The sequence below is a fragment of the Populus alba genome, chromosome 11 (genome assembly GCF_005239225.2).
Source record: "Populus alba chromosome 11, ASM523922v2, whole genome shotgun sequence".
NCBI classification, from domain to species: Eukaryota; Viridiplantae; Streptophyta; class Magnoliopsida; order Malpighiales; family Salicaceae; genus Populus; species Populus alba.
In genome coordinates, this window is record NC_133294.1 from 12,431,389 (window position 1) to 12,444,579 (window position 13,191).

The 13,191-nt window shown below is 32.1% G+C and overlaps 1 protein-coding gene across 3 annotated transcripts; it reads right to left on the bottom strand.

Annotated features, from left to right (window-relative positions):
- Window positions 1-1,544: 1,544 nt before the first annotated feature.
- On the bottom strand, window positions 1,545-9,119 carry LOC118035038 (ubiquitin carboxyl-terminal hydrolase 15). Of its 3 annotated transcripts, XM_035040515.2 has the most exons (13): window positions 8,713-9,098; window positions 7,529-7,947; window positions 5,862-6,487; window positions 5,721-5,785; window positions 5,498-5,586; window positions 5,009-5,094; window positions 4,744-4,906; window positions 4,502-4,625; window positions 4,200-4,357; window positions 3,969-4,053; window positions 3,466-3,678; window positions 2,647-2,708; window positions 1,545-2,523 (listed from the first exon to the last, which is right to left on the bottom strand). In XM_035040515.2, the coding sequence occupies exons 2-13, from the start codon at window positions 7,813-7,815 to the stop codon at window positions 2,094-2,096; spliced, it is 2,388 nt and encodes a 795-aa protein (XP_034896406.1). In that variant the 5' UTR covers window positions 7,816-7,947; window positions 8,713-9,098; the 3' UTR covers window positions 1,545-2,093. The 3 variants fall into 3 exon arrangements, with proteins under 3 accessions (XP_034896406.1, XP_034896404.1, XP_073268792.1); XM_035040513.2 differs by having other exon boundaries at window positions 4,744-5,094; window positions 5,721-5,782; window positions 8,713-9,119; XM_073412691.1 differs by having other exon boundaries at window positions 4,744-5,094; window positions 8,713-9,106.
- Between the last annotated feature and the right edge of the window lie 4,072 nt (window positions 9,120-13,191).

Consider the following 13,191-nt stretch of genomic DNA (forward strand, 5'->3'; position numbering starts at 1 on the left):
ATATAATTGCAGCATTAGTGTGCTCTGTGCTGTTCTTTTCGATTGAATCAGATTTCCAGCAGGGAGATGGAAACGGAAAAGTAATGTTACTTGGAAAGTAACGTGTTGGGATTATTGTGATCCTGTTTCTTCATTGCAAATTTGTTCTTCCCGGATGACGAGCGTAATGAACCTTACCACATGTTATTTTTTTAAAATAAGGAATTTGATTTATTTTTTAAGATTATTTTAACATAAGATGTCAAAAATAATTTTTTTAAAATAAAAAATATTATTTAATATATTTTTAAATAAAAATTATTTTAAAAAATAACTAATATTATACTTTCAAACATTCAACGAACCAAGCTACGTTTGAACTTTATATGTATATATTAGAAAGAAAGGTTTCCATTTGCCCATGTAATATAAATCCAACCTCGAAACATTAAAGGCATTTAGATTTTTCTACAAGAAAAGGTGAATAAGTTTCTCTGAAACATTATTAGCACGAGGGTACTTTTTTTATTTATTAACATGAATTAATTTGTATATATTTTAATTAATTTTATAAATTCTGAAATTAATGATTATATATAATCTTTAATAATATAAAAATACAATGATTTTATTTGTCGTTGTTTCAATTTCACCATATAAATTTGGTCTGTATCAATTAATTCCTCCAAGTACTTTCTGGACCAAAAAAACAACTTTAATGTAAAACAAGAGTTTACAGCTAATGTCTTTTTCTAAAAAGATTGATTAAATTTACTTTTTATTGCTAGAATATGAATAATCAATAATTTTCCTCTTCTTTATTTTCTGCTGATTTCTCTATGCTTTCTTAAACACTAGGATTTAAATATGAATAAAATGAATGTTTGGACAAAACATATAACCTTTAAACCAAAAGGAATAAAATAAAAATTGAGAAGAATCTTTCCAAGAAGGTGCTGGATGAACAGTGTTGGGTTAAAAAACTATTGATGCCACCAGAACTGGATTCTTACAGCAAGTTACCCTCTCCTTTTTTCAATTTATCTGTGTTTAATCTATTATTATTAATTTAGTTGTTACTATAATTATTATTAATTATGCATTTTCTAATGCTTCTAATCCTCCCACAGGTCAGAAGGCGTTATATATTTCATGATCAATGATTAATGAAACTTTAATTGTCTTTCCACAACCAAGCAGTTTAAAATCTTCATGGGGTGGTGGAACCTGGAAACCGAGCGACAACTCCGTGAACGGTACGAGAATATTGCCCTCATTCTACACCCTTCAATGTTTTAAGATGACATTCCAGTTAAACGGAAAAACATTTCCGAGACTGCTACAGTTTTCATGCAATAGCCGCAGGGAATCCAAATTCTTGGTTGGATCGATGCCTTTCATGAGGTATAACAACGAGCTAATTCGCACTACAAGACCGGAACTTCCTCGGAGCCATGAACAATGGCCTGCGAGAAGCACACACTGCTTGTTTGACGAGCATGGTAATTAAATTTAAATAATGGCAACCTGACAAAATCCTAAATAAATAAACTGAAGAAAAGTAGTCCCAACACAACAAAGAAGACTGTCATTCGTATTTCACAGTACAAGTTAGATTACTGGCCCCGCTGACATGTGACAACTGTCGGGCACAGACTCACTGTTAGCTTATCTAATATGAGCTAAGCAAGTGAAAATACTACAAGCTAAAACAAATGGAGCCAGGGATATGGTGGCACTTTACAATTTTCAATAATAACAAGAATATTCCTTTCCTAGGGTACTCTTAACAACAATCCACATGCCCCAATCAACTTGGTATTGAAAACAAAAATTTCGAGGCACGGCTTCTACCTAGTTAAGTCAATAATCATCATTTGGGATCTACACACTACAGTCTACAATGACCAGAAGATCAATCAAGACCACACTTTGTGATTCTCCCATTTTCTACAGACATGGTGCAGGAACTGTCCGTAAAGAGTTTGGTTGATGAATCACAGACCTGTTTGTAATTTTCTCCGCTCTGGGGGCTGGGTTGATGAACATGAATCCAAAATATGGCCCCTCTCCTCCAAGATGAACATAGTTTGTGGCCTCCTATTTGAAAATGTTCAACGGCAAAGAGTATTCTGATAAGAGGATTCTGGAGCATACAAATCATTGAAAATCGATGAGAAAGCATCTGCATTGCATGCATCAGCATAATCTATAGTACTGAAAGAGTCTCTGGTGCTCTCGGTTGTGAAAGAAGACTCGTCAGAGCTTGTAAAAAGGGACCGATCACTTGAGGTAGCATCAGATAAATCCATCACCTGAGTGGTATTTTTGTTTGCACTCCTCCTTGGAATGCAGCTAGCAAGGCTAGAACCGTTTCCTGGTTTGACATCCAATGAAGCTTCTGGGCAAACAAAGTGGCTGCTGCAATTGCTCTGTCCTTGTCTTGAAGGTTTCTGAGTTCTTGACATGCAGTGTCTCAAAGATAATGGAACTTGTTGCCTGCTGGCTTTCTTGCAAATTGCCTTTTGAGGGCGAGGACAGGACCTAAGAAATAAACACTTACAAGAAGTTGAGGAAAGTACAGACAAACATAAACATTAACTAACAGTAGCATTCCTGAAAAGAAGAGACCAAGTAATTGTAGTCAATTTCAACCCCAATGTTTACCTCGAGTAAAACAAAATGTATGCTCCTTCCAACATCACCTGGCTCATCGATACTGAATGAACCTGTTACGAGAGCATGATCCAAATCATTAAAATCCCAATTCATCAATATAGAATATTAATGAAACAATTAAAACATCAGAATTTTAAAACACAGTTGATCTTGTTATTTAATATCCATATGAGGGGCAACCACATAAGAGGGAAAAAGACGAGCAGAAAGAGAGAGGAGAGAGGTAACTTGTGGTGATCTCACGAAACTAAGGAGAGCACTTTCATGAATTTCATCAGCTATGTAGAGCTGTACATAAATATGCAGAAAAAATTTTATCCTTTGGAAGGTACGGTTTTAAACCTGAGATTCTAATAACAAAAAACATTTGAAGATTGATTTTGGCACCGGAGATTAATCGGACGATAGACAAATAGCAGTTCTAATTTCTGGCCATATTGGACATGATAGAAGTACAACCCGTCCAGAATATCATGTCTATAAAATGCCATCTTAGTCTTTAAACGGTATATTGTATGGTCACATCCTGACTGTGAAGTGAATATTATAAGATTGCAGTTTAAACATCTCCATCTTCTGCTTTCTCCACTTTCCAAACTAAGCCAACTCTATCTCAAAGTTGGTTAGCAGATGAAACCAAGGTAAATAATTTAAATATGACGTGTGAAACCTAAGGCCACTGAATTATAAGGTTTCACCCTTTCCAGAAAACAATATGCAACAAAGCATAAATATTTTGAGAGAGAGAGAGAGAGATGAATGATCCAATTACTATAGAAATGAACTGAAATAAAGAAATGGGTGTACCTCAGTGTCATCTATCCTGAACCAGCTCCCTTGCAAATCTTTTACATATGCCACGTAATGTCCAGAAAAAGAGGCATTCAGTGTATCCAAATGTACCACAACAGCATAAAGCATGTAAAGAGGAGGGACATCACCAGTTCCAGTCATAAATGGGATCATATCCAGCATGTCAGGAAAAGTGATACATTTGTTTATTTTCCCATATTTTCCCTCCTGGTGAAGCAAAACCAACAATCCGAGAATCAAAACAATTAAAATCATCCATTCAAAAGAATATAAATGTAAATATCCCAGAAAGGATACCAAAACCTACACAGTCTAGGTGGGTTAGAAACATTTAATTTGTTAAATTGCTACCTAAAAAATTAAGTAATGAAACATCATGCCACGACTCAAAATTAATATAGTGAACTTAACACTAAAGGCAGGCACCCTTGTATAATTCCTGCAAGTAGATTGAACATATGACAAGAAAGTCATTGTACTGAAATATGCAAGCAAACCTGGAATCTCTTCAAAACAATTGTCAGGATGTTTGGTGCCTCATGTATGCTCAACTGCTTCCTAGCTCGGACATACGCAGCACACCTTTTCATCAAAATATTTTCAGAGCCATTAAGTAACTTGATTTTTACTTCCAAACCTAAAACACTAATACATACCATGGCAGTGATCACACACAAAATAAAATAAAAAGAAAGGAAAGGAAAGGAAAATGAAATAGGATATCCAACCTTCCACATCTATACATGTTTTCTCCATCTAGTTCTTCAGGGGTTGTAAACTGAGTCAATGCATCTTCAAGTGACTCAACCCAACCAAATATCTCTAGTGTAAGATCCATAATATTCTCATATCTTTCTGACTCATGATGACATCTCAGGCATTTGACCTAGTAGCAAACATTTAACCTCTTCATGTTTGTTGTGTAGGATAAGTCTTTAACAATAATGACAGAAATGAGGATGCACAAAAAAGAAATAAACATATTTGCAGTGAAACAAAAAGACAGTTCAAAGAACCAAAGAAGCAACACCTTCGACCTAAGACGCCCACCAAAAGTATGCTGTATGAAAGTTGTTTCCTGCAATCTGGGATCAACCTTGTCTTCACCACCCAGTTTCTCCAAGTATATGGATTGCATTGATGCAATCAGAAGCCTGGATGAAGAGCACGCATAAATAGGAGGAAAGAATTATGAAGCAAAGTGGGACTAGCATCTCCAATATGAAATTTGAAACCAAGAGAAAAACATCAGCTAGTGAATCTTTAGAAGACCTTAAGAACTCATGTGCATCTTCTTGACTTCCATTGCCAATCTGATGATTAATTTTTCGCATATGCAGAAGGATTCTACTAGGAGACAGAGGGCCCCCACTTTCTCTTAACATCATTACGTGCTGCTCAAGTTCACACATGAGACACCAATCTATCTCACGACCTAACAAGCATGTGCAGATATGAAAATTAGAAATATCAGAGAAAATTACTAAAGTACTTTTTAAATACCCCCACAACAGAAAGAATGAGAAAAGAAGAATACAGGCTCTTGAATGTGATCTACGAAGCAAGAAGACGATCAGAGGTTTTGTGCAGGTTAAACATTGGAGGACAGCATTGGCATAGCAACTGCAAAATAGAAAATGTGAGTAATAGAAAAGGCACAACAAAATAATCAGCTTGTTATAAATTTATATAAACTTGCTCCTTTTATACTTGAACTTACAATCACAAAAGGTAAATAAACTTTCGGTTAGTCTCATCACAAGTACATGTAAGCCTTCATCAATTAACAGTAACTGCCTAGCATATAAATGTCAATATTCAAACATAAGATTTACAATACAGGCATTCACCCATGTAAAAGTTGACTGCTCACGATCTACGTGCAGTAAAATTCAAACCAGCAGCTAGTTTATGTTTCAGTTTATGAACAGCAGCATTGTAAATTGACATTCTCTTCATTTTGCTTTAGCTCACAAAAACCATTGCACACATCTTTATTTTGCATTAGAGAAACATCCATTCATACCTGTTTCCACAATTTACAAGTCCTCTAGGTGTTAAGTCAATAACTTCACAATTGAAGATGTTCACAAATTCTTCATAAGGGAACAGCATCTGAGATGAAATGATATGATAACATGAAGAAATATTCCATTATGACTGACTTCATAGCCATGTCAAATAACCAAAACACAAAAAGGACAGCGCAAACTGAACTCTCAAAAGCTTAAATAGAACTCAAAACTAACCCTTAATTGGCTTGTAACCCCATTGGTTTCTGCTGCAGGGTTTGCATTGCGCATTCTTGCAACTTCTGCATCACAGGTATACATTTAAAATAAGTTCAGAGAATAACTGATATAGTGGGTAAGGTGATCCATTAAACCTACTTGAATCGTCTGTAAGTTGTCCTTTTCCATCTATTTTAAAATAGGATTGGTCTCCAGAGAATTTCATCTTTGATTTTGATGATTTCAAAGATTTGTTTCCCATGGGATGCAATGCAGTATTAGCTTTCACATTTCCATTCGTAACTGGTTTTTCATAAGAACATTTTTTTCCTGCCATTTCACCATCAACAGATGCTCCCGCACTAGAGAAATCTACTACATTAAAAACAACGTTTGTTCCAATTTCATGTGCATTTATCCCATATTTTCCTGCATTCAACGAGCTTGAGGACCCACGGTACATTTCTTTGTTTGATTTGCATGAAACTTGCTTGTCTGGACTTCTTCTGTGTAGCATAGCCTCTTGAGAGGTAACAGTTGCAGGACAATTACCAGCGCTTGTTAAAGGATGGACATTATTATCCGAAAGACCAGTATCCATTGCAGGCTGCTTGCTATTATACCCTAAGGAAAATAAGTCCAAGCCATCATTGATTGATAACTTCTCAGGGATGGATTCATCACATGAGGTAGCCATAGGAGATGAGCATGAACTTGTAGTTTCCAACCGTTGGCACTCTTCCTTATGGACTTGTCTCCAATGAATTATTTGACACTTTCCAGAACTGCATGAGGGTTTATGATGGAAATTAACAAACTTGAAACTTGGTTCAGTAAGTTATGGTTTATATCTACAGGTAGGAAATGTGCATCACATGCATTACTTTGGTTCCCCAGTTCCATGGTTGATGCTAAACAGACAATAGGAGACATATCAATTTGGGGTGGGAGGTCAAAAGAAAAAACAAGAAATCATCTTTGCAGGTTTATGAACATGATCTGCGCAAAATTGCAACAAGAAATTAACAACTAAAACTTGTTTTATATCTGAAAAAGACCCTTGCATACATACAGCAGAAATTTTGTGCAAAGTTTCCCATGGAATTAAACCCTATGCTTGCTTGTCTGAGGAAGGGCAACAGTTTCTTACATGGTCAAGAGTGCAGGGAGTGAACATGTAGATTTAATGGTTTTTTGACCTGCACTTTGGGTATGTGGAGGGAAAGAATGTGATCAAGTTGAATCAGATATTTTACCTAGTGAAACTGGTCTGTTATTTGCCTTTCACTCCTGAAGCCAAGGATTTATTAGCCTATAGATTCATTTCTCCAGATAGAAGACAGAAAACAGACAGATGAGTACGAAGAAAAAAAATCAGTGCAACAAACCAGGTTTGTAGCTTTGATGCTTTTGTGATTATTGGTAAACTCAGCAAACCTTCAGATGAATTCTTTACATTTGCCTCTTTGTTTCACTTACTTTAATAAATTAACGAAAAAATAAAACCTCCAAAGCTTCGAAAAGAAGCATTTGGTACTCACTCACAGCACCTGGATGGTTTTGAAACTGACATATTCAATGAGCAATGCAAATACTTGTCTACAATTACAGAAATCTTATGACAGACATTATTTAGACCATCCACGGTCAAGATCTTGCATTTTTAATTGCTTTCTAAACAGTGGAGTTTGTTTGTGCAAATTTAAGGAAATACAGATAGTATGACAAATATTTCCTTATTGAGGCCAGGGCAGACAGAAACAAGATAGTTTAGTAGAAGTAAGAAATACCCACATTTATCTAGAGAAAAAGGACAAGTAAAGTACCAATATCTAACAGACTTGCATCTGGAGCAGCGGGTTGTAGCTGGACAAAAGCATCTAGCACAAACATGAATTCCATTCTTTGAAGTAGACACAGGAGGAATGATACAAGCAGTAGCCATTTCTTCTGCTCTAAAAGCTTCTTCAGCAGCCAGTTGAGCAAGCAAACTTATCCTCTCTCTCTTCTTTGCAGACTCACTCCATTTCCCCAGCAAAATGTAAGCAACCAGAGGAAGCACGACCAAGACAAGAAACAGGACAGGTATATCAGCTTCCCTTGGTTCAAGCATGTCCCCGCCAGAATATTCATATCCAAACTCCTCCCAAAATCACTACCCAAAATAAGTCCCTTTGATCTACATAAGCGAAGCTAAATCAACACCCAAAGCCAAAAATGAGAAAATCACCCTCCGCCATTCAACCTGCCAAAATTTTAAAGCCGTGAATCCTCACAACTCAACATGGCATTACAAATAGGTAAGCACATTCTCCATTTTCCCTCGGAGTCAATCATAGATAACCGAACACATACTAATAGCAAGAGTTCAATCTCAAATTAGTACTTTTCAATGCGCAAACTTGTACTAAATCAGAAGAGAAGCAAGAAATCTATTTTCCCCCCTTAACAGAATACAACAAAATGGGAACATTTTCTAAAATTTGCATAAACTATTCAAAAAATAATAACTAGAAAGTGTCAGTGGCAATGTGCCAACTAGTACTATCTTTAGAAATCTGATACTTTGGTTCACAAGGTCCCTTCAAACCCAGGAGTCAGTAAACACTCGCATTACACAAAATATAAAACCTCAATCAAATGAAGACTGGCATGACCCATTTCTATGTAGACCCCCAAAAGGAAAAATAATTGTAATCCAATAATAAAATAAAAACAAATTGTGAAAAAATCCCCCATCTCCAATTTCACATTTCTACACAATCTATTAACAAAGAAAAAAAAACCACAAAGTCCAACATTTTAGAAGCAAGAACCATAAAAACAACCTCAGAAAACAATACTTAATGTTGTTTGAGAAAAACGAGCAAAGAAATCCTACACATTAGTTCACTTATGTTCTCAGATTAAATTAAAGTACAAGAAAGGTGCAAAATGGTTAAACCATGACAAATAAAACAATAAACGAAAAAAGATGTTTTCACAAATCCACAAATACGTACATGCCTACCTCAAGTCATGAAGCAAAAAAAAAAAGAAAAACGGAAAGAAATCTTAAAGCCCACGAAAGAAACAACAGTTTCACTTCTTTCTTCTCCTTCTCCTTCTCCTTCTCTTCAAAAAGATTCCTTGATTCCTCATATAGAAAAACTAAGCACGCAGTACCATACAAAACTGCACCAAATTCTCTAGCTTCACACTTTCTTTCTTTCTACCCCCTCATTCACTTTTCAACATTTAGGGTTTTCTTCTATATCTTGTCACTCACTCAAAAACTATACACCCTAGTCAATGCCCCAACACGTGGCAGATTCCCATTTAGTAGTTCTACATAGGGATGGTGAGAAGACTATCTGATTGAGTATAAGCCGTTCGATATTCTGAATTTTGGGGTGTGCTTTTAGACAGGGGGTGGTCTTGGAAAGATAGCACATGTTCTTCCCAATAATTTTCACTCGAGCCACGTGTACGGTGGGATCGATCGTGAAGGATAAATGTTGTGTTGGGCAGAGAAGAATTTTGTAATTCTGTTGATAATAAAGAAAGAATAAAAAGAAAAGTTAGTACAATTACAGTGTGTGAAATGCATAAAGTTATGGTAAAGCGAAAAATAATTTAAGTTTTGAACAGTGTCGTTCTGAGTGTTCAGACGACAGAGCCCTTGAAATGAATGTGAGATGCAATTATATAATGTTTCTTCGCACTCATTTTTTGACCTGCGTTTCGCAATATTGGGGGCTTGATTTTTTTTTTCAAAACAAATTAAGATACATCTTTGTCGATAGAAAAAAGAAGAAGTTATAAAAGTCAATAATGATGACTAAATATAAATTTAGAAAAGTCTTAGACATGGATATTTATTATTTTATTTATTTTATCTAGTTAAATGATAATAAATGCAAATTAAATTAATTAAAGAAAATTAAAGAAAAAAATCTCACAAAGTTGTACTTATTAAAAATATTATCTATAAGATCGTGTTATAAAAATGTGATAATTAAATAGATTAATTAAAAAAATCAATAGAAAAGAAAAAATTAATGAAGAAAAAGAAAAAAAATTAAATTAATTGGGTTAACCCATTAAACAAAGTTATCCTGTAAAACATGGGATTCGCATCATAAAAGTTTGATAACTAAATAGAAAAAAAAAATAACGAGTTTACCCATAATTAATTGAGTTAACCCATCAAACTAAGTTAACCCGTCAAGCTCAGGATACGTGTCATGAAAGTATGAAAGTTTGATAATTAAATAGAAAAAAAAAATTAACTTTAACAAACTAAACTAAATAAAAAAACAACTCATCAAATCAGGTTAACCCATCAAACTCAAAATCCGCATCATGAAAATCTGATAACTAAATAAAAAAAAATTTAACATTAACAAACTAAATCAAAAAAAAAATTCATTAAAAAAAAATTAAAAAGAAAAAAAAACAGTTATATAATATAATATAATATAATAATTATAATTATAATTATATAATATATTAATAAGTAAATATATTAGTAAAAGGCATGACATGCCCGCGCGATGCCGTGGGCTTATGGCATGCTTATGCATTATTGTGGATTTGTGAAAAAAAATCATATAAAAAAAATTGTTATCATCCACAATATTTTAAAGGAAAAAAAATACAAAACTATATTCTCGACCAACTCAATATTAAAAAAAACAAAATCGACAAAAATAATTATGAAAAAAAACACAAAAAAATTGAAAAAAAAAAAAGAAGATGACAATTTTGGAAGAAAAAAAAAAGCAAAAAACAAATAATAAAAAAATGGGCAAAAAAAACATGTGGGGAAAGTTAAGCTAAATTTTCAACCAACTCAATATTAAAATCATTTAAGAAAACACTGTAGCAATCTATAGTGTTTTGTGAGGAAATATACAACTGTAATTCTCAACCAGCTCAATATTAAAAAAAATCAACAAAGATAATTTTGACAAATATAAAAAAAAAAAAAACGAAAGGAAAAAAAAACATGCAAGGAAACACTAGAACAATCTATAGTGTTTCATGAGAAAATTTATAGCTGTAATTTTTAACCAACTCAATATTAAAAACAATAAAAATGACAAAGACAATTTAAAAAAAAAAAAACATAACAAAAAAAAATCATATGGGAAAACACTGTAACAATTAACAATATTTTAAGAAAAAATAGCTAAATTGTCAATTGGTTCATTATGAAAAAAATAAAATTGTTAAAAACATATTTGGAAAAAAAACATGGATAAAAAAAACATGTGGAGAAACACTATAGAAGGCAAAAATCATGTGGAAAAACACTGTAGCAATCTACAGTGTTTTAAATAATTACAAAGCTAAATTCTCAATCAGCTTAATATGAAAAAAAATAAAATCGACAAAGATAATTCTAAAAAAAAAATTATTTAATAAAAAACCATGTAGAGAAACACTGTAGCAATCTAGTGTTTTAAAAGAAAAAAAAATTAAAAAACTAAATTCTCAATTAGTTCAATAGTAAAAAAATAAAATCAACAAAAATAATTATGAAAAAAAAGAGGAAAATATAAAGATGAAAGACAGTTTTGGAAAAAAATTAAAAAAAAAAACATGGGGAAAGCTAAAGTTAAAGCTAAATTCTCAACTAACTCAATATTGAAAACATAAATTTGACAAAGATAATTTAAAAAAAAAAAAACATATGAGGGAAACATTGCAGCCAAACAAAAACCATGTAAGGGAAACACTGTAGTAATCCATAGTGTTTTTTTTTTTTTTAAAAAAAAAAAAAGCTACAAAGCTAAGTTCTCAACCAGCTCAATATATATATATATATATAAAAAAAACCGATAAAGACTATTTAAAAAAAAAAGAGTCAATTTTGGGTAAAAGAAATGAAAAAAAAAAACATGTAAAAAAAAGAAAACAAAAGCGAAAAAAAAAACACGTAGGGAAAGCTACAAAAAAAACTAAATTTTCAACCAGCTAAATAGTAAAAAAATAAAATCAACAAAAATAATTCTGAAAAAAAAAACAAAAAAAAAAGAAAATATGTAAAAAAATGACAATTTTGGAAAAAAAGAAAAACAAATAAAAAAATAAAAAAAAAACATGTGGGGAAAGCTAAAGCTAGATTATCAGCCAGCTCAATATTGGAAAAATAAATTCGATAAAGATAATTTTTTAAAAAAATATGTGGGGAAACACTGTAGCAAAACAAAAAACTATGTAAGGGAAACACTGTAGCAATTCATATTTAAAAAAAAAAAAAACTACAAAGCTAAATTCTCAACCAACTTAATATATAAAAAAAAAATCTACAAAGACCATTTTGAAAAAAAAAATAAATAAATCATAAAAAAAAACAATGTATTAGAATATTATAGCAACCCACAATGTTTTAAAGAAAAAAAACTACATAGTTAAATTTTCAACCAGCTCAATATTTAAAAAAATTAGCAAAGATAATTTTTTTTTTTTTAAAAAAAAAAAAAGAAAAAAGAAGAAGAAAGAAGTCAATTTTGGGTAAAAAAAACAAAAAAAAAAAACGAAAAAATACATAGCTGCTATAGTGAATATCCCAACATTTTAGAGTTCTTTAATTACTACTCTACTACATTCTATCTTTTATAACAGTATCGAATCAATAACATAATATTCATCGGCTTCTTTTCTTCACTAATTTATATAAAATTGGCTTCTATGCTCTTTTTTTTTTTTTGGAAAATTTACTCCCTAAAATTTTTGTATAGTCAAATTTGATCCTTTAAATTTAAGTGTTTTTATAAACCAAGAGTTTATGGGATTTATGGGGGAAAAAATCAAATGATGACAAATAAGAATTAAAAAACGAACCAATCTTTTAAATAACAAAGAAAGCACTAGCAAGGGTGATCAGAATACAAAATATCATATTTTTTTCTTCCCTGATTTTTAGTCTTTTATACTCATTTACATACTAAATATACTCATTATTCTTCTACTTTGATTTATGATGAAAATAAAGCCATTAAATGAAAAATGACACTCATCAGGCTGTTTTGAACAGTTTCAACATCACTTTATAATCTAGGCATAACAAACTCATTCAAGCTCTGATTTAGATGATTCAAAATACTATAAAACACTAAGAAAAAGTTATACGATTTTTATATTTTGAGTTTTGAGAGATATTGATTACATCGAGGTTGAAATTGGATATAAAGTCAATGTCCTTGTATTGCCAACATATTGAAACATTTTTTAGCTTGCAAATCTAATATATAAACCTGATGTGATTTATTTTCAAAAGCTTTCAAGGGTGCATGAATTCCAGCTGAAAATATCATTTTTCTAATTATATTAGAACATTATTTTATTATTTAATATTTTCATTACTTAGTCAAATTTGATTGTTATTATTTAAGGATAATATTTAGATATTTGGAGGCCTTCTAATATGGGGAATAAACTTTAAAAATGAAGAAAATCAACAGACTAGGGACATCTCTTTCTCCTTTTTTTTTCCTAACAA

Bases quoted from the DNA above. Each gene is read 5' to 3' on its own strand.
- LOC118035038 (XM_073412691.1), bottom strand. From the start codon at position 7,815: ATGCTTGAACCAAGGGAAGCTGATATACCTGTCCTGTTTCTTGTCTTG. The intron at 6,488-7,528 runs GTACTTTACTTG...ACCCTCATGCAG, and splicing joins TGCAAGTCTGTTAGATATTG to TTCTGGAAAGTGTCAAATAA. The intron at 2,709-3,465 runs GTACACCCATTT...CTCTCGTAACAG, and splicing joins TCAGGATAGATGACACTGAG to GTTCATTCAGTATCGATGAG.